We start from the raw sequence: 25,757 nt of genomic DNA, 5'->3' as shown, positions 1-25,757 counted from the left end.
AAAAGAGGAACTGAGAAAATTAAATCAAAGTCACCAAAATGTAGTCTCTGCAGTAAGAAGCCAGGCCAGGGCCCATAGCTTGGAACCACTCTCCTCCGCCTCCCAGTCTCAATTCAGTCCCCTTGGAAACGCATAAGTGTCAGAGTATTGCAGCTGAGGGCAGTGTGGAAGCCTGAAGTGTCCGCAGACTTGGGACAGAATGCCAGAATTTAGGGCGTGTGGAGTCAGAGTGAAGACCCGTGCCTTCTGAGGCTCGACCTTCCCAAGCTCGGAAGAGGCAGGAAACTCTCTGAGTAACCAAGTTATTGAGGACCAGGAACAAATTATACATTAGCCAGAATAAAATGAGGTGAATGGTGATGAATTGAATGGACTTTCAATGGTTTTAGGTTTCAACGGAGGAAAAAGGGAGCTATTGCAAGGACAATAACAGAATGCAACATAGCCCAGTTTTGCCTCCAACTTTGTACTGTAATTTATATGGCCATATCACACAAAGACTGAATATTTGGATTCATCTACAGAGATGTAGAAAGATGCAGAAAGCAGACAGACAGGGTTCAGGACATGCATGGATTCATTCACCATTCATTCATCCATGCAACCGTCATCTGCACTTGCTGAGTGCCTGCTGTATGCCCTGTACTATGCCTGCACTTGGATTTGATGGTGAACACAAAGGTGTGGCCAGTTCTCAGGGGCTACTGTCTGGGGGGCAGGTGGTTAGAGGCAAACCATACAACAGACAAGGCATGTATGGCTCCTTGGGCAGCCTAAAGCAGCAGAACAACTCTCAGTTTTGGAGACCAGAAGCCTGAAATTGAGAGGCTGGCAGGGTTGGTTCCTTCTGAGGCTGTGAGGGAAATGCCGTCCCAGGCCTCTCTCCCTGGAAAATGCTTGGCGTTCTGTGGATGCATCACTCCCATCCCCGTGTGTCCCGTTCTGCCTCTCACGTGGACGCTGTCGTTAGATTCGGGGCCTACCCTAATCCAGCATGAGCTCAGCTTGATCTTTAACTTACTGACAGTGGAGAGACGCTTATTCCAAACAAGGTCATGTTCTGAGGTTCCAGGTGGATGGGAATTCTGGGAGGACACCATTCAACCCACTAAACAAGGTGGGGCAATGCGGTAAATGCTGGAAGATGGGGCACATGGTGCTACGAGGTCAGGGGTCAGGGCTGGCTCCCCCGAAAGAAAGACAGCTTGAGTTGTGGTCCCAAGCATGCAAAGGCATTGACCAGGCAAAGCAGGAAGGGAGAATGTTCCAGCAGGGAGAACAGCCGGGGCCAAGTCTCAGGGTGGTGGGGTGGAGGGGACGCCCCCTCACTCATCCCTCCACCCACCCAGCAGCACATCTTCCCACATACCAACCCTACTCGGGGAACCACAGGGCACACAGCCCCACATCTATCCCATCCAGAACATCTGCAGTACCAGCTAAAGGGGCCCCCTGTGGGATGCATCTCACCTCCTCTGGTTCTGTGGTGTCTGGCTGAGAATCATCAGTCAGATTGGAATACTTAATTCGTGTTTGGCGTACAAGGAAAATGCCCCACTGAAAGCATTTTCCACCCAAGAGTCACCTCCAGGTTGAGCGTTCACCCCATAAGGGGCAGTAAGGTCCTCAGAAAAGAGCCAGGGGCTGGGACCCAGCCCTCCCGAGCTCATGCCCAGGCTCTGCCTGTCCCAGCAGCTGACACCTCTTCCAAAAGGTGACAGTTCCCTCTTCCATGAAAGCTGGGAAGAAGCACAATGAGGATTAGGTGAGATCGCAGAGGGGAGGGCACCAGCCCCTGGCCACACATGTGGTAGCAACAAGCTTTGGGCCCAAAACTGGGTTCAAAAGTTTCAATCATTTCCAGGACCTGGGACAAGTTACTGGAGTTTCCTGAGCCTGTTTTGCAACTACAAATGGGGCACCTGGCGCCTACCCAACAAATGGCAATTATTGATGGTGGTTAATCAGAGGTTAGGTGATTGTAACAAAATTGTCAACCTCTGCTTTGTGTCATGTGTGACACTCACAGCCTTCAAAGACAGCATGCAAGGTTTTACTCTGAAAAGTCATTATCTCTTGATAAGCAGCCTACTTTTTCCCTGAGACCATCAATGTGTCCTGTTTGTACCAGTAAATTCCAGACAAAAAATACCTAAGTTTGCAAAGTAATTATCTCTACTTGCTAGGATTATTCTGCCAGTGTGACAAAAGCTACATAAGTGTCTGACTGTGGGGGCCTCTGTCCAGCTGTGCACCCCTATCTGACCACCAATGTCTGCTGTTTACTCCTGGCTCTGCCTTGCTGGACAGAACTTACTGGAAAGTGAAACAGCAAAACAGAGATCAGCAGAGACAGGGAGGGAGGACGGGGGAGAGATTGACTGAAAGAGACTGAGATTCAGAGAGAAGCACAAAGAGAAAGACAGACACATGAACATCCAGAAAGAACAGAACAGGACGGAAAGGAAAGGAAAAGAAAAAAGAAAAAGAAAAGCCAAGCCAAGCTAAAGCCAAGTCCCGTCCTGGGAACGGGCTGCATCTGTTGCATTCAGGTCCCAGAAGATGCCCCCTTTGACTCCTGCAAAGACATATCCCTGTTTGCTTGAGGGAGACTAGGCAGTCTGCTCCTGACATCCACAGTTTCCTTGGTAAGATCTACTCCTCTGGGCCTGCCCTGAACCCCAGTCACAGAAGCTAATGATGAGAACCAGTCCATAGTGGGTGCCCAATCAAGACTGGCTGAAGGTATGGATGGATGGATGGGTGGATGGATGGACAGATGGATGGATGAGTGAATGGGTGAATAAATAGACAGATGATGGATGGGTGGATGAATGTATGATGGATGGATGGATGGATGGGGCAGAGAAAGGAAAGAGGATGGACAGGATGCATGTGGACCCACCTGTGACATTTTTTGTGGTTTTGGAGCTTGCCTTGGGTGGCGGAGTGGGCAGCAGTGGGGGGCTGGGGAGCTGGCCCACAGATCTCTCCAGAGGTCTGGGAGGACTGTCCAGGGAGTCAGACCCAGCTAAGGCTTGGGAGAGCTCATCGGTGGTGGGCAGGAGGCTGCCAGCATCTGCTTCTTCACCACTGGATGCAGATGGCATCTTGGCTGGTTCAAAGGCAAAGCAGAGAGTTCAAAAACATGTTTCCTCTCACAGCAATGGAAGTAAGAGAGCAAAGCAAGAGGGTTTGGTGGGATGGCATCGTGAAGAGCATACAGAGCAGTCACCTCACACAGGCACTTGACTTCCTGCAAGTTCAACTCTCAATAGAACCATCAGAAGCAGAGAGAGGAGGATGCAGAGAGGGAAGTCATTTCAATAGCATGAGGGATTCCATTCTTTGTTCCACGAGAGGTGCACGCCATAGCTCCCACCTCACCTAGGAGCAGTGTTCACCATGCCAGATTTTGGAGTCAGACACACCCAGGCTCAAGTGGTCTCTGAACTTACTCTTGGACCTTAAGTTACTAAATCTCTCCAAAACTCCATTTACTCAGGCATGGCATTGTGTTACCAACAGCCCCTCACAGGATTGTTTCTCAGTTTAAGCAAGAAGTGGCCATGACACAGTGTAACCCTCCAGTCCAGCAGCTCTCATTCTTATTTGCCTGTTTGCAGCAGTGCTAACATCTGGTATGCCAGCCTAGGGTGGGAGTGACAACAGGAAGGATCGACTTGGAAGAAGGGTTCGGCCACCCCAGAACCCAGAACCCTCCCTTCTTAGCTGCTCATTCAGGCTCCATCTACCTCCTTCACCACAACCCTCAGCCTGCCCATCCCCAGCTTTCCCTCAACCCATCAACCCTTCCCTTTCTTATTTCTCTTTTTACCTGGCTTGGGTTCCATCATCCATTATTTCAACAACAATCTGACCAACAGTCCCTAAGTTCTTTGCCTTGATTCCTTTCAACTCTCTGGAAAAGTTTCATCTGGGGATGAAGCTGCCACTTGTCTGCTCCTGCCCTCACCTAGTATTGCAGGAAGAAGAGCCCATGGAGTCCACTTCAGGAAGAACTGTTGCTCTGCAGGACCCGTGGCTAGGAGCTTCCTCCTGCAGGTGCTCTGCATGACTGCTCAAGCCCTTTCTGTCCCTTCCCCACCTCCAACTTCCCACCTTTGTTGCTCCTACCACACAGCTTCACCTGCAGCTTTACAGGTAAAACTGAGGTCATCGGACCGGGGCTCCTCTTGGATTTCTGACTCAAATGCAAACTGCTGTCCCCAACATCTCTGTTCTTCCTTACCTCTGATCCAAGAGAGGTGGTCTCCCTGGGACCAGCACTCCCTCACTTCCTGCCCTCTCAGCACACTCTTGAGTGCTAAGGCCCGTGGAAGGCACCTGGCACACGGCATCTTATTCAGTTTTTACAACTACCCAATGAAGACGACACAAACACTCTCCCCATTGTATGTCTGAGGGAAAGGCCTGGTGGAGCTGGAGCTTGTCCTTGGGTCACTGTGTAAGCTCCTGTGGGGTTCATTCATCTATCAGCTGCTGTTTCTGGAGGTACCCAGGAGCTGTTGGTGCTGTCCGTGGTGCTGAAAACACAGTTGTCGGGGGAGGGAGGGTTAAAACAGGCCTAATTCCTGCCCGCAGAGAGCCTCCAGCTAAACACCAGATGGAAATATTGCATGCCCCTTGTATCCCATTAGCTATCATTAGTTTCTGTTCCTTTATTGCCCATGTTGGACGTTTAAACCACCAAAGGAAGCATTACCAGGGAGGCAGAGCAGCCTGGGGTCAGTGTCCCCACTCCTGGGTCAGCCCCAGCCAATCATCTGGAGCTATCTTCTATGTCTGATCTCCATGTAAAACTTCACTAGATAAGCACTGACTTGGGTCAGTTCCACATCCCTCTGAGCTATTGACAGGTTGTCCCCCTTGGCCTGCATCACTGACTTATCCTTCTTTTTAGGATCCCAACAAGATCTAAAATATTCTACCCAAAACCAAACCAAACAATCTTGACCTTGTCTACACTCCCAGCTTAGTTACAATTATCTGTTCCTTTGCAAAATAAACTTACGAAAGATGACCTTTAACACTGCATCTCCACCCAGCAAGCCCTGGCCCCCTCACTGAGCCAGGACCACCCCACTCAGCTATCCACCATCTTTAACACTTTCCCCTCTGGCTTCCTGACACACACTCTTCTGGATCTCCCCTGGAGCCCTGGCCACCTCTGCTCAGCCTCTCTGGCAGGTCCCACCTCCTGCATATGAATGTCCACCTGGGCTGCCTCAGGATGCAGGCCTAGGTCCTCTTCCCTGTCTACCTCTCTCACAGGTCATTCTCATCCACTCCTCTGGCTTCAGAACTGATTCCATTTCTCTGTCAACCCTGGACCATTTCTCTGAGCTCCAGACTTCCATGTTACCAGTTGGCCACATGGGCATCTCCATCTGGAGGCCAATCACATCCAAACTTGAGTCTTGGTCCCCACAACAAATTGTCCTGAGCCTTCCCTTCCCTCTCACTCATTCAACCATCAACCCTTCTTGCAAACGTTATTGAACAACCATGGGTTCCAAGCACTATTCTAGAAGCTGTGGACATGGCACCAATCCAGCCAGATCCCTACTGCATTAGTCTCTTCTTACGCTGCTAAAAATAACTGCCCGAGACTGGGTAACATACAAAGAAAAGAGGTTTAATTGACTCACAGTTCAGCATGTCTGGGGAGGCCTCCGGAAACTTACAATCGCAGCAGAAGGCAAAGGAGAAGCAAGCACCTTCTTCACAATACGACAGGAAGGAGATGTACCAAGTGAAGGGGGAAGAGTCCCTTATAAAATCATCAGATCTTGTGAGAACTCATTCAGTATCATGAGAACAGCATGGGGAAAACTGCCCCCTGTGATTCAATTGCCTGCACCTGGCCTCTCCATTGACACATGGAGATTATGGGGATTGTGGGAATTATAATTCAAGATGAGATTTTGGGTGGGGACATAGCCACACCATATCATCCACTTTCACCAGGTTCAGTGCTCCATGCCCCACCAGCTGTCCAGCCAGACCAGATGCCCTACACCACCCTTTTCTTGTCCTCTCCACCCCATACCCACTCCTTATATCTAATTCACAGACAAGTCTCATGAACTCTACTTCCAAATAATTTCTCAGAAATATCCACTTGTCTCCCAGTGTGAGCTATCAGAACTTCTGCCTAGGCCTCCTTCTCCAGCCTCTCAAGCTCCTGACAATGCTTCCCACCCCAGTGCAAACCCATTCTCCAAATCAGAGTTTGTCAGGCCTTTCCTGCAGAGGGTCAGGTAGAAAATATTTCCAGCTTGGGCCACATGGTCTTTGTTGCTATTACAGTCTCTGTTAGTACGGAGAACTCTAGAAGGCTGGCCAATCCAAACTACATCTCTCCTTGTTTCACACCAAAATAGATGTGAAGCCACCCTGACCCTCAGTACTACCCAGTAGCACTTTCTGAGATGATGGACACACTTATTCCTTGTCCATATGGTGGCCACTAGACCCTTATGACCACTGAACACTGGACAAGTGGCTAGAGTGACAAACAAGCTTAAATTTTAATTATTTCAAACAGCCACATGGCTAGTGACTACTGCACTGGACAGGGAAGCTCTGGATTTCCCAGGACTGAGTCAATGGTCACAGTGCCACTACCTTAAGCCGCAGAGTAAAGGGTAAGCCTCTGAGGTCCCCTCATTCCACCTGCCCAAGGTGGGACTCTGGGTTCCCCACCCTTCACCCTGATGGCCATGAGACTCACCACACCAGCTAGGCTCACCAAAACCCTCCTCCAGAGTCTCCCCCAAAACATCCATCCTCACCACACACTGAACCTTCACATCCTTGGCCTGCCTGATGGCTTTAAGGACAAGAGATGATTTTCAGCATCTCCTCTCTCCCTCCCTCCTCCCCATCTTCCCTCTCCTCTGACACCGCCCTCTGCATCTCATGTGAGTGTGCAGACACTGTTGTATCTTGGAGTCTTGTCAAAACTGAAATTTCACATCTGGTAACATCTCAAGTGCTGAATCAATTTTTGAAAAAGTGGAAGAAGACACTGGCTCTGCATGTCCTCTGCATTTGAGGGACCCATCCCTTGGAGCTGGACAAGCAGAGGCTCCTTCTTACCAAATGAAGTCTCAACCAGAGGCTCCTACACTGTAGAAACCCCAATGCAGGGGTCAGGGCTAGGAATGGAAATACCTGAAGCTCAACCACAGCGCCACAAGTTCACGGCTTACTGGTACCTCTTTGCTAAGCATGTTCCACTGACATCCTTCTGTGTAATCCTCACTTATTTTCCAGAGCAGGGGCTGATAAACCTTTTCTGTTCAGATGCAGACAATAAACATTTTTGGCTTTCCAGGCTAAGAGGCAAAATCAAGAATATTATGTAGGAACTTAACAGGAGGAAAAACTCTGCCCTGCCACTTGCCTCGAGAGGGCTACCGGGGCAGGGGGCACACTTTGCAGCCAGTTACCACCCACTGAAGACATTCTGGAGTTCAAGGGTGGCCAGCCCAAGGATGGACATGGAGAGCCCATGGTCACTTGTACTCCACCCCCGTACACCCAGCACATCCTTGGTCTCAGCTTGGGCAGCTGGCTGTGGGCCAGGTGGCTCACCAACTCCCAGATGAGGTTCCTCCACTCAGTGCCCAGCAGTTGACCAGAGCCCATGCCCCAAGAGTAGCTGGTATCAGCATAGGCTGCAGGCAGTGGTGAAGGGCAGCCACCAGTTGGGGAGACAAGTGCAGGGCTCAGGGAGGGAAGCACCTCACCGTGGTCTCCTGACTCCCGGGACCAGCCCACTAGAGCAGTGCTCCACGGCCATGCAGACACAGACATGGGCAGTATCTGACCTGCAGTCTGCAATTTGACAGTCCCTGTTCTAGACTCACATTCCAGAACATTCCAGAAGCAGAACAAATGTTTATCTCCTGTTTGGCTCTAGAGTTTAGGCTGTAGAGTGTTATGGTGAAGATCAAACCCAGTCCTGCCACTGGGTTTCATCTATTTTTATGCTCTATGGCCTGGGAAAGTGATTTAACCTCTCTGGGCTCTGTTTTCTCATCCCAAAATATGGGGCTGTTATAAGATAATAGAGTGCACACAGAACATGATCCCTGAGTGTCACTCTCCTTTTTAATTAGTGCACTCGTGGGAAGGCCAGAACTCAGCCCCTGTCCCACAACAGAAACGCTGAACAGGACCCTGTTCCCATTTGTGTCAAAACACCAGATCCTTCTGGGCTTTGTAGGGAATGCTCTGTTGCTGGTGTGGCACTTATTAGGCCATTTTCATGCTGCTGATAAAGACATACCTGAGACTGAGTAATTTACAAAGAAAAAGAAGTTTAATGGACTCACAGTTCCATATAGCCGGGGAGGCCTCACAATCATGGCAGAAGGCGAAAGGCACATCTTACATGGTGGCGGACATGAAAGAATGAGAATGAAACAAAAGGGGTTTTCCCTTATAAAACCATCAGATCTCATGAGGCTTATTCACTACCATGAGAACAGTACTGGGGAAACTGCCCCCATGCTTCAATGATCTCCCACCAGGTCCCTCCCACAACAGGTGGGAATTATGGGAGCTACAATTCAAAATGGGATTTGGGTGGGGACATAACCAAACCATATCAAGCACCATCCAAACAAAACCAGGAAAAGCAAAATCACCCCAAACACAAAAGCCCAAAGTCAACCCAAGTCACCAAACTCAAGGAAAATAATGGTCAAAATCATTGACAGTGTCCTCCTCCTGAGATTTGCAATATTCAGATGTACCCCCTGCCACCCACACTCATCTTGGTTGGGGCATGGGGAAGCAGCAACTCCAGTCCTGGATGTTGCCACCTGGATGCGAGGAGTGACCTAGGATAGCCCCTTGTGCTTTTTGATGACCCCTCTCGCCCACCCCCAGCAAAGTTCATGGGAGGTTTACTTTTGAAGAGAAAGCACCTGACCTTTCAGGACAGCAGTGAGCACCACTGCAGAGACCCAGGGGCTCCTGTAGGTGTAGACCATCACCCACGGGACACCGCGTTCTGGGCCCCCGTGAGGTTTCCCTGAACTTGTCCAAGGTCAAGGAGAGAAGCAGGGCCCAGGCTCCAGCACTCACATGACGCATTTGTCACTCAAGGATATGGCTTTGTCGGCCATTAGATGACATCTGTCTGTCATGGAATTATCCACAACACAGAGTGACTGCGCCCAGATGTGGACAGCTCCCTTGGGTGCTGAGGTGCAGAATGTGGGAAGAGAACAGACAGCATCAGACACAAAGCATCAAACAGCGGGTCCCCTTGGGCTCTGCAGTAGAAACCGGAGACCTAGGACCATGTTGCCTCACGGGGGCCTCAGGCTCTATATCCTTCTATCACAAAACACTGAGGCCCAAAGCAGAAAATTAAAAGTCAGTAACACAGGGGTTGGCTCCGAAGACCAGGCTCTTCACCTTCATGGAAGGGATTGCAAACTCCAACACCCAAAGCGCCAGGCCCATCTACAGGGACAGACTCTGTTCAGCTCCAGTGACCCTGGCTGTGTGACAGCAGGGATGCGGGGGCCTGAACTTTGACAACTGAAAAGAAACTGTACATCTGGATTTCTGTGAGCACTCCTGATGTTTAAACATTAGCTTGCAAATTTTTAAACCAGTACATTTAATGTCCCTGTGTTAAGTGACAACCTGTTTATAGGGGTGTTGTTCATGGCCAAGCTTCTGAACATTGACCTGGTGTTGTGGAGGTGAACAATGTCCCTAGTGCAGGATCCCAGGTCTGTAGAGCTGGATGAGGCCTCGGGGTTGTCCCAGCCATTGCAAACTGCAGGTGACCCCACATCCCAAAACAACGTGCTACTAGAGAGACGGCCTCTCTGGGAGCATCTATAGGCAGCTAAATACTGTGTGTTAGCACGTCCCTTTCCAAGGGTTGTTTTTGACAATGAAGACAACAGATGACAATGATGGTGACAGATGACAATGATGGTGACAGATGACAATGACGACAGATGATAATGATGACGACAGATGACGATGGTGACAGATGATGACAACGACAGATGACGATGATGGTGACAGATGACGACGACAGATGACAATGATGGTGACAGATGACGATGATGGCGACAATGATGGTGAGAGTAACAGTGATGCTACAGTAGCAGCAGTAAACACTTTCCAAGTGCTCGGTGTGGATTAAGATGGAGATAAGTCTTTCCTGGAGATCACTTAATTTAATTTTAGCAACCCTGGGAGGTCAGTGTGACTACTATCCTCATTTTACAGTTGATCAAACAGGATCAGAGAGGTTAAGTCACTTGCCCATGGCCCCACAGCTCAGTAAGGAGTTCAGGCATGTGTCTCAAACCCAGGTCACCTGATGTCAAAGATGTCCTCTGTTTCCAGTTATTTGGACCAGTTGTTTGACTTGTGTGCCAGCATCTCATCATGGACGAGATCTCTGGGGGCTGCTTCCAGGGCTAAGTAAGCTAATGAATGTGCAGTCATTAGCAGAGCACTCTCCCCCACCCTGCATGCAGGCAGCCACCTGTGTCAGCTCTTGTTATCCCCAGCGTGATGACAAATGTCACTAACTGCTAATAAGCCAGCTGCATCCCTAAGGAATGGAATGGTCTTTCTTAAACCAGACTTGTGGCTCCTGTTTTAGACATTTTGGACATTCCTCTGTATTTTCTATACTTCTGTTTTCTATATTTTACTTTAAGTGAATTCACATTTTTATCTCTGTTTAGAAGAAAAAGCAAATCTCTATAATTGCCCAGAATGAGAAGTCAGTACTTCTTGCCCTAATTATTTTCATTATTAATGTTTAAACATTCATTATTAATTAAATGTTAATAATGTTTTCTCATTGTCTGTCCACATGTCATTCACAAGAAGTCATCTCACAAACCCCAGGGGCACAAGACCTACACTGGGGAAGCCGGGAATGAGACAAGTCCCCGGGGAACCATGCACGTCTCCAGTCTCCCTGCCCCCAGGTCTTGCCAGGTCACCAGCAGAGCGCTTCCTACAAGGCAAATCCCATTGTCTCTCCATCCCTGGGGGTTCCAGCTGCCTTCAGGGAAAACCTGCCAGGCCAACTCTCTCCAATCTGTGGGCTGTTTTTTATTATAAATTTTTTTGAAACAGGGTCTGGTTCTGTCACCCAGACTGGAGTAAGTGGTGTGATCACGGCTCACTACAGCCTTGACCTCCTGGGCAACCAAAAACAAAACACAAAACCTTTTTGTAGAGATGGGGTCATGCAATGCTGTCCAGGCTGACTTTGAACTCCTAGGTTCAAGTGATTCTCCTGTCTTGGCTTCCCAAAGTGCTGGAATGATAGGTGTGACCCACCTCACCGAGCCCTGGGTTGTTTTTAATCGTTACAGTTCCACTGACAAGAGCCGCACCCTTCCACCATCGACGCTGCTTTTGTGCTATGAGGGTAGAGGCAAGTGACTGCGTCAGACACCTCCAGCCTGCAGCGCTGATGCTCTTTCCTCTCTGGCCCTTTACAGAAAAGGTGTGTGTTCCTGTCCCCTGTCTTTGCATGTTATGCCCCTTTCTGGGATGCTCCGCACCTCACTCTCTGCCTGGCTGATTCCCACTGCTCCCTCAGGCCTCACTCAGGAGAGGGTCCTTGATACAAATGCGTAATCTCAACAGACCCACTCTGCTCTCAGGAACCCACCCCCACACCCAGCATCTGGAGAGAGAGCGAGACCCTGTGTCTGAGGTCAGAAGAGGGCGCTGAGGGCAGCAGGCACAGGCCCTGAGCTGAGCTACAGAAACCACTGCCAAGGAGAAGCGTGAGCCGCAGCGGGGGCTGGGAGCAGCAGCCCTGCCTCCCTCGGGGAGGCTCATGGGCCATACACAAGGGCTGGGCTGCGGGGACCACACCATGGCAGGAAAGCCAGGCTCTGCTCAGCCGTAAGAACCATGCCAGCCCCAAAGTCAGATACCTGGTGCACACTGAGACCTGTGTGTGTGGAGGGGGCCTCTGCGTGAGAGCTGGGACCCTCCAGGGGTCACAACTCTCAGACCCCAAATTCCAAGCCAGGTGAAACTGGAGAAACACAGCCACCCCAAGGAGGGCCGAGCATGCCTCTGGGCAGGTGCCTGCTAGCGCTGCAGGGGTGCTGTGGACGGGCGGCCTGCGAGGCTGTGGGTGTCACCCTTCTGTGGCAGAAGGAAGTCCCAGGCACAGTGCACCCGCTCTGAAGCAGAAGCCTAGCAGGCTGTCCTGGGGCCTGGATTTCCAACTTCCCACACTCATGGAGAGATGCGTTCACCTTCCCACCCCCAAACTGTGTGAGACCTGCTTATAGCCTGAAATTCTATGAGACAACAGGATTCCAAGTCCACAGTGAAGCTCCAGAAGAATCGCTCTGCCAGGTGGGAGAGGAGGAGGAGCTGGTGAAGCGCCTGCAGGTGTCTGTGGCCAGTTCCTGCTTTCCTCCCTTCTCTCCTTCCTTCCTTCTCCCCTATCCTTGGGAGGTGCCCTGGTCTATCCAATTAAAATAAAAACCACCACCACCGCCCAAAGCCCCTACTGCCTTCGATAATAGTCGCTCTACACAGCAGACACTGTGCTAAGCTCCTCCCACCCTCCAAACAACCCTGAGGTAGGTCCATTACTTTTCCCATTTAACAGAGTGAAACAGGCTTGGAGCAAGGCACCAAGTCCTCCTCCCCTGGAGAAGCGGCGGAAGAGCCCTGCACAGGCCGCAGCACGCTGAGCCTGCATCAGCACCGACCAGCTCCCAGGCATGCACACAAGCAGGGACTTAAGCATCTTTTAGGCCAAGACGCCCCCTATGGCAGGATTTTGGCCATAGTAAGTCCCTCAACCCTACGTCCTACCCCTTTTCGGGTCACTAAAATCCCCCCACTGGGCACTTGCCCCTCCAGAGAGCACTTTCCTGCCTAGAAGCTCCCAGAGAAACCCAAAGATGCCCTGGGACAGGGGGAAGGTGTGCCAGGGAGATGAACATCGTTAAGTACCTTCCCTTATTGGCTGTGCCAGACTTGGAAAGAGACAGTAGAGAAAAGTGCCCCAGCAAACCCTTCAACCCAGCCAGGCAGCACAGCGTGGCAGCGCATCGAGCACGGGCCTGGCTCTCGTGAGAACAATGTTCTACGAGGGCCGTTGCCTAAGCTATAGCCAGGGACACCAGTAGGGACGTATGGCCATTCTAGGAGAAGCTCAACTTAGCGCGGTCTCCAGTCAGTACCTGCATCGTCCAAGTGGGCGGCTGAGGACAGTGGCTTGTCCAGGGAGACCTGGTCCGTCCCAGTGGCCAAGGGGCTTCCCGGCTGGGCGTCTTCTGAAGTCAGCATCTCCGACTTGGGAGTAGGCGGTTCACTCTGCACAGATCGGGGTCCTCCATCGGGGTTGCACGTTTTGCTTTCAGCATCTACAAGGAAATGCAGCTGTCAGCCAGGCCTGCGCCTCTCTTCCTTCATCCCTTCCATCATCCCAAGAGCCTTCCTGAGAAGCATCCATTCTAGGATCTGGGTGGTCCCCCACCTCTCTCCCCCCACCACACACCAGGGGACAACAAACGGTGATTGCTGTAGACCTCTGAGATGCAGGGGTGGTTGTGGCTGCAGAAAACCAACTCACCTCTGCACCCACCACTCGACCCTCAGCCAGGCATTAAACAGGTGTTTACTGATCACCCACTACGTGTCTGGCACTGTGATAGACCCTGGCAAGGCGGAGGTTAATAAGATACAGTCCTTGCCCCCAGGGGGCTCACACTCTAAGGAAGCCACGCAGATGACCACACATGGTACCGTGAGCCCAGAACGGGGGCACACCCATGGATGGAGGGGACACAGAGCCGGGGGTCCCTAGGTCTGATAGGCAGCCTTCCCAGAAGAGGAGGCACTGGCAGGGCATAAGGAAGGACCTGGTGCTTCCCCTCTCTTGAAGCTTGGCTGCTGCAGCCTCTGAGGGTCCGGCCCTTCACTTGTCATCCCTGGGATTGCACCTTAATGGTGAGCAGCTCAGCACTCGGAAAGCAAAATAAATGGCCCAGTTACCCAACTGTAGGATGGCAGGGCCCTCGGCCAGTAAGTCACAGTCACGTCACCGAGATGCACGTTACAGCTCCACGCACAAAGCCCCCGCATGACCCTGCAGTACTCCTCTCAATCCCTACAGCGGTTCCTGGAGGCCTGGTGCAGACGGCAGTGTGACCTGCACATGTCGACACAGCCACGAGGTGGCCGTTTGGGGATGCCGGCCTGCCCTGACCTCCTTCCACATGCCTCCCATCCTGGCAGTGGAAGCAAGAGGCAACATTTACTTCAGGGTCGGGGTCCACAGGACCTGGTCAGTCTTCATTCCTACCTGCCATCCCTGTGTCCTTCAACAGTGTCCCTTTCACTCCTAAAACTGTCCTGTTTGGACAACAGTATACAGTCACCCTATCATGCGTCCCACCACCTGCAAATGGCATTTTGGGCCCAAATAGCAAATTCCTCTGGATCTCAATTTCCTTACTTATAAAACGGGGATAATATTTCTGCTTGCTTCATGGCAACATTGCGAGAATTAATGGAGCTAAGGTATGGAATGTGTCTGGCATAAGGTGTGCACTTTACATATGCTGTCATGTTGTTGATGATGGTTTCTGACAACGAGAAGAGGAGGGTGACAAGAGTGATCTGGCCCTTGGTCCGCACCTTTGGGCCCATCTGCTAACAGCAAGCTTAGGACAGAACCATTTCTCCCTCCACAGAGTCCTCACCACAACCAGGACTCACGCCAGACCCATTTCCTGCCTGGGGCCCTGGAAGAGATTTGAGCTGTCATCACTGCCGATCGGACTCCCTCTGCTGTGCATGTCTCCTCCGGGGAGAATGAAAAGGTCAGCCACGCCGGAAGTCTGGAGATTTGGGGCTGGACGATCTCATCCATGCAGACGCGTCAGTTGCCCAGAGGTCCAGGCGACGCTGGCAGGCTCTTCCCGTAAGGCGCAGATGGCGAACGTGCCAGGCTCTGTGGGCCACATGCCGTATGCCCCGTGCTGCAACTCTTCCTTGATTTTTTGTTTAATTTTTATGAAAGTCTTTCCTATTTAAAAAGCATTCTTAGCTCAAAGGCCACATAAAAACAGGTCCTGAGCCAGATTCGACCCTTAGCTATAACAACCCGCCAACCCAGATACAAGCCAAGAGAGCTCACCAAGTAGACAAAATCAGAGGTCACAAAGCTCAAAAGTGAAATCAGCCCCTTCTCGTGGCTGGTTTCCTCGTACTTGACATGCAACTGTGACAGCACAGCTGACCCGGCCCCTGGCCACACACAGGGAATGTGAGAGCTGGCGTGAGGGAGCACAGGGCTCTGCCAGCTTGAGCTTCACACCTACCCTGTGTGACAGGCAAGGCTGCCACCTACCACTGGCAGTTATGGACACCAAACCTTAGAATACACAGGTCTTTTGCTGCCACGCCTGTCACTGCTGTTAATAAGGATGCCTCCATCATCATCAGCAGCAGCAGCATCAAAATCATCACAACCACCACCATAAAAAGGTCAGAACATTGAACCTGGAAGGCCCAGAGGTCTCCAGACTCAAAAAAGCACCACACCCCTCCACAGTCTGAACCTTCCCCTGCTTTTGCAGCTGAGCAGCCCTTGCAGGACTTCTCTGGGCTGCAGTCAGAGCTCCAGCTCATAATCATGTTCAATGAAAAGTTTCAGTTCCCAAAATAGCCCTGGTGGCAGGGCTGTTGCTAAGAAACGCGTGTTGGGGAGGGGTGGGGGGAGTGGTGGGAGCCCAGACCCTGCTCCTCTCACTGGAAGGTCAGCCTCCCCCGGCCACTCTCCTTCGAGGGCTGCAGAAGGGAGCGCAGAGCAGTGCGCCTGAGCAGCCACAGTGAGAGGGAACGTGCTGCAGACATGCACACGCACTCAGATGTGCATGCAGGCACACACGTGTACAGTCATGGCACATGTATGTGCACGGTGCAAGCACACGTGGGTGCACATGTGTACACGTGCATATGTGTGCACACATGCAGACATGTGTCCCCCAGCGTTCCTACCACATGGAAACCAGACAGACTTGATTTGTCACTGTCCAATTCCCTGAGGAAAGAATGCCTAGTCAATCTCAGGTCACTGAACACAGCAGAGTAACAAACTCTCTTCTTTTATACCCAATGACAGGGTAGGAAATTCCTTAAATTATTTAAGAAAATGCCAAGTCAACGCATACAGGGAGATGGAGGAAAGTCACTCAGAACATAAACAGTGTCTGGCACAGAGAAACGTGGGCTGGGCGAGGGGGCTGGGGAAGGGGACCCCTTGTGCTAGATTTGGTCTGGCCTCGCTTGGTCACGGATATCTCAGAGGACGGCGGAAGGAGCACTGAAGACAGCAGAGGGGTCCCCTCTCCCCTCCCCGGGACACAACTGGCCCCACTGCACACATCTAGTAACGTAATAATGCCACCAGCAGGGTCCTTCCTAGGTCCAAGCTGATGACTGGAGTCACAGAACAGGAGGGGATGGGGTCGGAGTGGTTCATAAAACGGACCATCGATCATAAAATAACACCCCAGGGGGAGCAAACTCATGCCCTGGACGCTGCCTCAACCCCCGGTAGCTGGCGGGCTCTTTTCTGCCGGCCGTTCCCGGAGGCCAGCTCCCTCCACCAGGCTGCCCACCTGCTTCAGGGCAAGCTCCAGGGTGTCCGACGTGCATGCACACGCGTGTGTGCAGGGCAGAGGGCAATCCTGGGGTTTGTACTGGCCAAGGAAGTTCAAATGTGAGTTTTGAGGGGCTTCAAATGAGGCTCCGGAGTCCCTGACAATCCACTCCCGCAGCCTCACAGGGCCTGTCCCGCATGAAGTCCCGGCCACCTTGCAGGGAGGCTCATGAGCCTGGCCGGCCACAGGAGGGCGCCCCCGGCTGCAGATGCGTCCCTGCCGGCGGTGGAAGGCGGTGGCTGAAGCTGGTTCCTTAACCCCAAAGCCAGGAAAGCGCTTCTGCTCCTCTCCCCGGAGAGTCCTCACACCCACAGCAGAGGCGGCTGCACTTCGTGCCTACCCCGGAGCGGCAGCCCTCACGCCGGGTCCTCCCCTGAGCCGGAGAGGGCAGGTGCACAGCCACCGCCAACAATTCCGGTCATCCTGCAAGAGGGTCTGACCTCAGGTCGACCCAGTGAGAAAAGGCATTTTTGAAGCCAGTGCAGGACGGAAACCGCGGTGCAGGGAAGGATTTAGCCCGGAGCCTGTGGCCAAGCATCTGCGTGGATCCTGTTATTACTGCACGTTGATTACAGGTTGATTACAGGTGGCACGCAGTAAAGGATTCAAGCAGCACAGAAGAGTCGACTGTGAACAGCAAGTCCAAGTCCCCTCCCAGAGCAACCCCTGCTGCCCCATCCCTGATATTTCCCTGCAGAGACACTCGGGCTCCTGGCAGACCCCACCCACTCGCGCTGTGGCTGCCCCAGCTCCCGCAGCAGCGTGGTTATGCCTCTGCCACCCCAGCCGGTGTGTGGGCAGGGAAGATGGGAGGCGTCTTGACCCAAGCCCCTCTCTCGCTTTCTCCTTTCCTCCAGCCCAACCCACCATCTCAAGGTCCCTTCCACCGCGGGGACTTGCTCTTGCTGCTCCTGGGGGCTGGAAGTCACTCTCTGCTTCTCTGTCTCTTGGCTTTTCAACCTTCCTGCATCAAAGTTGGAATCAGCTGTGGAGGATGAGGAAGCGCTGCTGCCTGGGTCCCACGCCCAGAGCATCTAATTTAACTGCTGCCTGAGCGGTGGAGGGCTTTTAAAGCTCTCCAGGTGATCCTAATATGCAACAAACTGAGAATCAGGCTAGGTCCTCCTGCCCACCTTTGGACCCCACTCAGACATCTCCTGGCCCCGGAGGACCAGGTCAGGTCCTGTCTCATGTTCTTAGGGTGCCATGTCCTTCATCACACTCATCGCCGTCGTGAGTAGCTGACTCTATGTGGGATTATCTAATGGTCCCACTGGATGTGCGTTCAGAACAGTATTTTGCTCACCTGTGTCCTCAGCAGCTAGCACAGACCCTGACACATAGTGGGCCCTCAATAAAATGTCATGGCATCAATTTAGGAGCGCATTTGCCCTCCCAAGGAAAGAGATTGTGTTTCAGGTCACTCTAGTTCCTGGTCCATAATCATTTAGCAAGACAGACAGTATGGAAGGTAGAGATGAGCAAACCACAACATGGAGGCCACTCCAGCCCCCGCACCTGGATTTGACATCTTTAAATGGTTGACAAAATTATATAAACTTCAAAGGCCAGTGGCCATAAGTAAAGTTTTCTTGGGACGCAGCCACGCCCTCTCATGCATGATTTGTCTCCGGCTGCCTTTGGGCTACAAAAGCAGAGACAAGTAGTTGCAACAGAGACTGCACGGCCCCCTAAAATATGCACTATCTGACCCTCTCCAGAAAAGGTTTGCCGACCCTGATCTAAAGTGATTCTGTAAGACCGCGGGTGTGTGATGTCGCCGTCAGAGGCACGGAAGCCAGAGACCAGGCTCCCACGGCAGCAGGGTGAAAGCCATGCTGTCATCCTGGCCGCAGCCAAGCATGCGTCTCCAGCCTCTGTTCCGACTTCCTCAGACGAAATCATCTTGCAAAAATTCAGAGTGGAAAAAAGCCAATGCTCCTAGGAGTTTTCCCCTTTAATTATTCAAACTATAGCTTCATTTTTGAGAGGAATCAAGTCTATATACTTACTCTTTCCTCAACAAAAGTAATATGTTTTTAGAATAGATGAAAAAAGGCCCTAGCATTGTTTTCATCTTCCTTTCTCCTTCCCTAAGATCCAAAGTCATGCCTGTTGGTAACATATTCAAAATGCTGAAGTTTGGCACTTTTTTGTCCCATCCAAATTAAAATCCTCCAGATTTCTAGCTCAGCAACCGCATTCCACCAAATCTGAGTATCACAACACAGCGTTAAATATCTGAGTGCCACGGGACTTGACACCAAGCTTTCCTCGCACATGTAAGGTTTTATTATCACTATTAAGCAATTTCCCATGTAGATTTCCCCTAAAAATAGCATCATCAAAATACTTCACTCTTTGAGTCTAAAGAAAGGAAATGATGACAAAGGCTTGGGCCCACAATCGGGTTTGTGCGCTGACAGGCCCTGCTGCATAAAATCTGGATTCATTTATTTCATGAGCTTCCTTCCTAATTCCTGATATTTGGGCCAAATTACAAAGACACTAGTAATATTTTAAGGCTGAAGCAGGGAGAGAGGAATTCAATATATTCATGCAAGCCTCAGGAAATTGGCTGTGCATGGCCAGATTCCTTAAATCAGGAGGCCAGAGCTTGGTCCAGCTCCAGACAGTCTTCCAGAGGCATTGAGGTTTTATGAAACCTCCTAACCAAGATTTAGCCTCTCAGGGAACCGGAAAGCACCAAGGGCTAGTGTCAGCATCTAAGTCCTGGGCCTCACACGTCCAGGAATCCATCACAAAGAGAAAGACTTGGGAATTAAAGAACTCTGTTCAGTTAATTGCATGAGCGATAATAACTGGCCTTTCTGAAAGATGGAAACAAAGACGATTACGTAGACACCACTGAGATTAAACTCTCTAGACCAGAGACCAAGAGATGAGGATTTGTTCTGCGTCTCTGTTCTCAGGCTGCAATGACTTGGGGCAGTCACCACCCAGACCCTCACACTCCTCATCTGCAAATGGGATAACCACTGCCCCCATCCTCAGGGATGCTGGGAAGACCAATGAGACAGGGCATGCGGAATACCCCACCCAGCCCCAACATGTCCTGAATGCTTCCTACATGGTGGTAGTAGGAGTAGGTAATAGTGGAATTAAAAATAATTTGCGCAAATGGAGAATTGAAATGTGAATATGAAAAAAAAAGTTAACGCTGAAAAAACCATTGCTGCCACTTTAAAGGAATCAAGATAAACCACCAACTTTTTCATGCACAGCCAGCTCTGTTAGACATTACCCAGGGAGTCGTGTCATGAGGGGGAGCTCTTCAGCTCAGTAATGGGGTCTCCCATCCCCCCCCCAGGGGCTGGACCAATGGAATGGCTCCTGACATGAGGCATTTCTCCAACCTTGCAGGCTTCATCTGGACACGGCCCTCTTCTGATTCTACTCCGTTTCTGATGGGCTTCCCGGATTCATGTGAGACTTTTCATTCCGCATTCCCAGCACCGTGCCCTTCCAAGCCAGGGGTGGGTCCCACTTACCCTGCTCCATCATCTCCAGCAGCCCCTTCTTGATGAGCTCCTCTCGGCCTTGCCTGCCGGCCATCTTCTTCTCCAGTGCTGCCCAACACACAAACACACAATGAGTCTTGGGCAAAGGTGTCAATGGGCCCAAGCCACAGCCAATGCCAGGCTCAAGTTTACAGACCAAAAACAGTGAGCTGGCAGGCGCCTCGGGCTTAGGGGCCTGGTCCACTGGCAAGGCCCAACTTTCTTACGCAGCACTCTGCTAAGCAATGTACATAAACCACAGCTAAAGCGCAGTGCACGCCGTGGATATTCTACAGCAGTCGTTTCTGTGATGTATCTGGAAAGCCCCTCCACATATAATGCCCCTCTCTAAGTTAGCTCCCACCAGCCATTCCTGCCCTTCACCAAATGCTGCTTAATTTACCAACCAAGGAAGGCGCCCTCCCTCTGCCCCCAACACCTCGGGCTCCTTTCTGTGGTTCCTGTTAGCCTTTGCTAAGTGCCTCCTGGTCCCTGTTAACATCCACTTACAGATGAGATTCTTCTGTGCGGCTCTCCCACCAGCGCTTCTTCCAATAAACACAGGTTAAAAGCTTCCAGTCTACCAGATGGACAGAAAGGGAGGAGGCCAGCCCCCAGTCCCCTTCCACCAAGCCTAATTTGCCAGATCTTTGTCAATTCCACCTTCAGAAGAGCCCTTCCTGCCTCCCTTTCCCGGAGCAAAACACTTGAGCGACGCCCCCCGCCTTCTCCCATTCTCCCTCCGCTCACAGGCAGGCCTCAGGCTGCTCGACAGTCATCATCTTCTTCCTTCCATCAGGAAAACTGTTTGCCTACAGGTGAGCCCCAATTTCAAAATACAAGACTACGTAACCACCTCAACCCTTTCTTTGAAAGACGCACCTTTGCGAGGGCTGTTTCCCCTGCTGTGATGCTTTTCCCCGCCTTTCCCAATGAACAATTACATCTCAGCTCAATGCAGCCTCCTCACCTGGGTCTTCTCGGACCACTGGGCCCAAAGCAGTGCCCGCCCTGCTCATTTCCACCCCAGGGCCTGCCCAGTGATCCTGCCATTAAGCCTGGATCACAGAGTCCATCAGTGTTCTGTGTGTGGAAGGGGCCCTGCCAGATGCCGGGGAACAGACAGAGGCAGCCCACCTGGCTGAGCTTAATGTCTAGGTGGGGAGGCAGATGACAGACAGGCACTGGCAATGGAATTATTTCACCTGTTCGAAAGTATTTCCTGAGCATCTGCTACGTGCCAAGTGCTGAGCTGGGTGCTGGGGAGTCACGGAGAGCGGAACCCCTGTAGCCTCACGATCACAGGTGTGGGCTCCACTGGGTGAACACGCCATGGTGACCAGGTGTTCAATCGATCGAAACCCCTTACACATTTACTGAGCACCTACTGTGTGCCAGGCACCGTGTCAGGCACAGGAGATTCTGCCGTGAGCCAGACAGGCACAGCCTCTGCCTGAGGCCAGCACAGGTGGGAGGACAGATGGCAAGTGTCTAGAAATGGGCGAGGAGGGATAAGTCAAACCTGGGGCGGGGGACTGGTTGGGGGGAAGTTGTCTGGGGAAACCCATCCCACCCTTGACCTCCGGGGTGGCTTCTCCGAGGATATTTATCCTAAAGCCAAAGGATGAAAAGGGAAACCCAAACACAGCAGGGTGGGGACATTTCTGGGCAGAGAAAACAGAATTTCCTTTCTGTGGTCCCAATTTCCAAGCCAATTTCCAGGTGCCAGAATTGTGGATAAAATTGACAAAGTGAATGCTGACCTTGGGAGGTGTCAGCAAGAGGCTGCAGCTAGGTTCACAAAGCAGATGAGAAGAACAGAGGTGGAGGCCTCGAGCTCTGAGTGGACCCCATCCCCAGGCCAACACCAGGTGGTGCTCATGGTGATCAGCCTCAGACATCACAGGTCTTTGCCTGCACTGACTCGAGGACTTCCCAGTGACCCAAAGACGCAGCTGCGAGGATCTACTCTCCCCCTCTTGGGGATGGGGACATCAGTGGTGGTGCAGCTTGTAAAGATGGTACAGCATGTAAATGGCTGAGTAGATCTGAGCCACCTGCCAGGGCAGGCATGGACTGAGATGCTGCTCCACCCTGTAGCCCGTGAGAGCCATCTTTAGCGTGTTCCCCCAGCCTTGCCTGCCAAAACCACTGTTCGCTACATATTTCTTTCAATCATCTTTGTATTCACTTCAGCTCATCCTAACCCGTGATGCCCGTGAAATCAGGAATTTGATATGCTGAAACAAATAACACCCCCCGCTTTAAGGGAAAACAGTGGTTTGGAATAAGTAAACAAAATGCAGCACTGTTCCTCGAATTTCCAAATGCCCGAATGACGGTCCTGATGGTGGAGATGCTGCAGGTAATAACCTCGAGACCTCCAATGCCCTAGGAGGGTCCCCAGAGCATCTTGCTGGTGAACTCACACAGCACAGCTTGGAGTAGGCCAAAGAACCTAAAGTCCTCAGAAGATAAGCCTTCCAGTTCCACCGCTGGGGGCAGCAGGCCTGGAGAATGTCACAGACCCACCTGAGGTCACGGAGGTCGCTCTGCTCCAGTCCCCTGGCCTTTCACTGCTGCACAGACAGCCTTCCCCAACTCAGTGCCTTAGCAAGGGCTGTTCCCACTGCTGCAATGCTTTTCCCTGCCTTTCTCAATGAACCAATGACATCTCAGCTCAATGCAGCCTCCTCACCTGGGTCTTCTGAGACCACTGGGCCCAGAGCAGTGTCCTCCCTGCTCATTTCCACCCCCAGGGCCTGCTCATTGATCCTGCCATTAAGCCTGGATTGCAAAGAGCCCGTTGGTGCTGTGTGTGTGCAAGGGGCCCTGCCAGATGCAGGGGAACACATGGACCCCGCCCACCTGGCTGAGCTTAACATCCAGTGAGGAAGGCGCTTTGCAGCCTCGTCAGAGTCTGGAATCGACTCGTGTGCTGGTTCACTTGGTGGCTTCCACACGTTGTCACTCAACTCCCTACTCTGCAGAAAGCTCTGGGTGGACAGGGCCTGGGCCCCTCCCGTTGGTACTGGGCACACAGGAGGTGCTCAAGATCTGCTGAATGATGATGCTTGTTCTGTTTTCATTTCAACAAGAATTCATCTATCAACTTCTTGGTTGGTAAAAAAATAATAATAATAATTTTGTAAAGCATGCACAAAAGCTTGAGTGGAGGGCCTGCTGTTGGTGTTGACTGCCTCTCCTGCCGTGGGCCTGGGCACTGTAACACCTGGCCTTCATCTCCACCATCCTCAAAGCCTGAAACCTGTGCCTCTTCAGAGCTGCAAAGGAAATGGGACCCCAGGGACCACCCAAGTCAACAGCCTGAGACGGGCACTCGCCAGGGCTGGTTCCTGAGGCCCAGGACTGATTCTACATCAGCAGCTCCCTCACTAATTGTTTTTAGGTGTCGCTCACAGGTGTGTGGCTTGGAGGCGGGGCCGTGGGGTGGAGATGCGGCCTCCTCCTCCGGGCTCTGCTTCTCAGAACACTGCCATCCACAGAGCCCAGGCTGAGGAGCTACCACACCTGGCTGCCAGGGTCCAAGCCTCAGCCCCGCCACGTGCTGGCTGTGTGACCCTTGGTGAGTGACTTCCCTCTCTGGGCCTGTTCTCCATCCCTACGATGGGGCAGGGTCCTGCGGGAGTGCTGGCCTAGCAGGAGGTTCTGAGGGTTGAGTTGGCTCCTCCGTGCCAAATGCTGGGGGCCGTGCTCTGCTGTTATGTGCCTTATGGCTGCTTGTCCCGTCATCACTGCCTGTGTCCACAACGTCCGTGGTTCAGCCTCATGGCTGCAGTTCCCAGGGTGGATTCCGAGGAGGCAGGGGCAACGGGACCAGCCATTGCAATGCCACTTCCCACAGAGCCAGGGCTGGCAGGGTGTGAGGGTGCAGCAGGAGGTGAGTGGAGGAACGTTCTGGATGCTTTGGTGGGAGGGTGTAGGGAAGGCACGCTGAGAGAGCTTAGGAGCCGGGGAGCAGCCTCTGTCTTTCAGGAAGAAGAGAGGCCCAGAGGTGTCAAAGCCGGCCTCGACCCTATGAGTCACCCAGGGGACCCTTGGCCAACTAAACCCGCATCTGTGGGGGCAGGACCCAGGCCCCAGCATCCGCCGAGTGAGACTGCAGGTGTGGGAGGTGAGGTGATGCGGGAGTCGCGTGGGCCGGGGGCTCACCACCCAAGTGAAGCCAGCGAGCGAGACCTTGCTCCAAAGCCAGTGTCTTGGCCCAACCCGGCCCTAAGTGAATCAGAGGCTTCGTTTTTAACAAGGTCCCAGTGGACTTGTGGGCACCTTAGGGTCTGGGCAGAGTGTCCCACATGGGGTGCCTGGTGCCGACCCCACCCCAGAGCTTCAGGGAGGCCAGGTGGGCCCTGGAGGGGCCAGCGGGGTAACTTGCATGGCTCCTGTGGCCATCGCAGGCCAGGAAGCACAATGTGCCCCTCCTGTGTGGGGGCCGGGAAGTCACAGGTCAGCAGGGGTCACGGCACCATGACAAGGACGCTGGTCCCAGCCAGAGCCTGCCCGCGCCTGCACCAGGCCCTTCCTTACCTGACGTCGTCTGCTTCAGTTTTTCGTTTTTCTTTTTCCTCCATTTCCAGGGTTTGAAGATCCTGCCCAGGGTGGCCAGTTTGCTGTTCCTCCTCACAGGGGGAGTTCGAATCCCTGAGACCAGATATTCAGGACGCGCCGGGGGCGCTTGGTCCATCTCATCTGGAAGACGAAAACCAAGGGGGGACCTCAAGTGACCACCAAACCTATGTGACTCCTGGAGGCCCAAGGCGACGACCTCTCTCACCCTCAGGGGTCACCAGTGATCCCCCAGAGCCTGGACCCCAGGAGGGTTGTCAAGCAGTGTGCCCACAGTGGCCACAGCCGCTCAGCAGCGTACGCTGAATTTCCCTCTGTGAGACCCTCCCTCCTGCGCCCCACTCATGGCCACCGGAAGCCCTCACCCCCTGCCACGCGAAGCACCACGTGTGAAGACATTCCTAATTCCAGGACGAAACGCTGCCTGCCCCGGACCCTCGCTCATGTTCTGCCCTCCATCCACGCTGCTCTCCCTCCAGCCACTTCTCTGCCTCATAAATTTCAGCTCCTCCGTTGAATAGGACTTTGTCCAGAGTCTTTACCTTCCTCTTGTCCCAGACAGGGTCACTCCCTTGTCTTATGCCCATGAAGCTACCTATGTAGGCACCAAACAGCTGCAAAGACCTCTGGCTGCCAGCCCTCCACCAGGCTGCCATCGCTCCTGGGGCAGAGGCCAGGCCTGGGGCAGCCTCGGACCCCAGCGCAGAGCCAGGCCGGTGAGATTCTGAGCGAACGGCTGCAGAGTGAGCACATCTGTGAGCGGGCAGAGGAAGCAGTGCTCCTAGGACCCATGTCCGTGAAACGGCCATGTTTGTAGACTCTGGGACGCACGAAGACGAATGTCCCAGGAAGCTCATGGCCGTGCTGTTTGTTGTAAAAGAGACCGGTAGCGACCTACATGCCTGTCCACAGG

The 25,757-nt window shown here is 52.5% G+C and overlaps 1 protein-coding gene across 12 annotated transcripts in view; it reads right to left on the bottom strand.

Annotated features, from left to right (window-relative positions):
- PHACTR3 (phosphatase and actin regulator 3) overlaps positions 1-25,757 on the bottom strand; it is a 271,374-nt gene that overhangs the window by 79,893 nt on the left and 165,724 nt on the right. For 7 of the 12 annotated variants that reach the window (XM_077952093.1, XM_077952092.1, XM_077952094.1 and 4 more), the window contains 4 exons: positions 24,806-24,967; positions 20,249-20,326; positions 13,248-13,430; positions 2,906-3,115 (listed from right to left, as the gene is read on the bottom strand). In XM_077952093.1, the coding sequence (XP_077808219.1) occupies positions 2,906-3,115; positions 13,248-13,430; positions 20,249-20,326; positions 24,806-24,962 (628 nt within the window). In that variant the 5' untranslated portion in view covers positions 24,963-24,967. The remainder of the gene's footprint in view (positions 1-2,905; positions 3,116-13,247; positions 13,431-20,248; positions 20,327-24,805; positions 24,968-25,757) is intronic. The other 5 variants (XM_077952097.1, XM_077952096.1, XM_077952098.1 and 2 more) reach the window with 1 other exon arrangement.

Source organism: Macaca mulatta, chromosome 10, assembly GCF_049350105.2.
Source record: "Macaca mulatta isolate MMU2019108-1 chromosome 10, T2T-MMU8v2.0, whole genome shotgun sequence".
NCBI lineage: Eukaryota > Metazoa > Chordata > Mammalia > Primates > Cercopithecidae > Macaca > Macaca mulatta.
The sequence above is the reverse complement of the archived record's forward strand: the minus strand, read 5'-3'. Positions and strand labels throughout refer to the sequence as shown.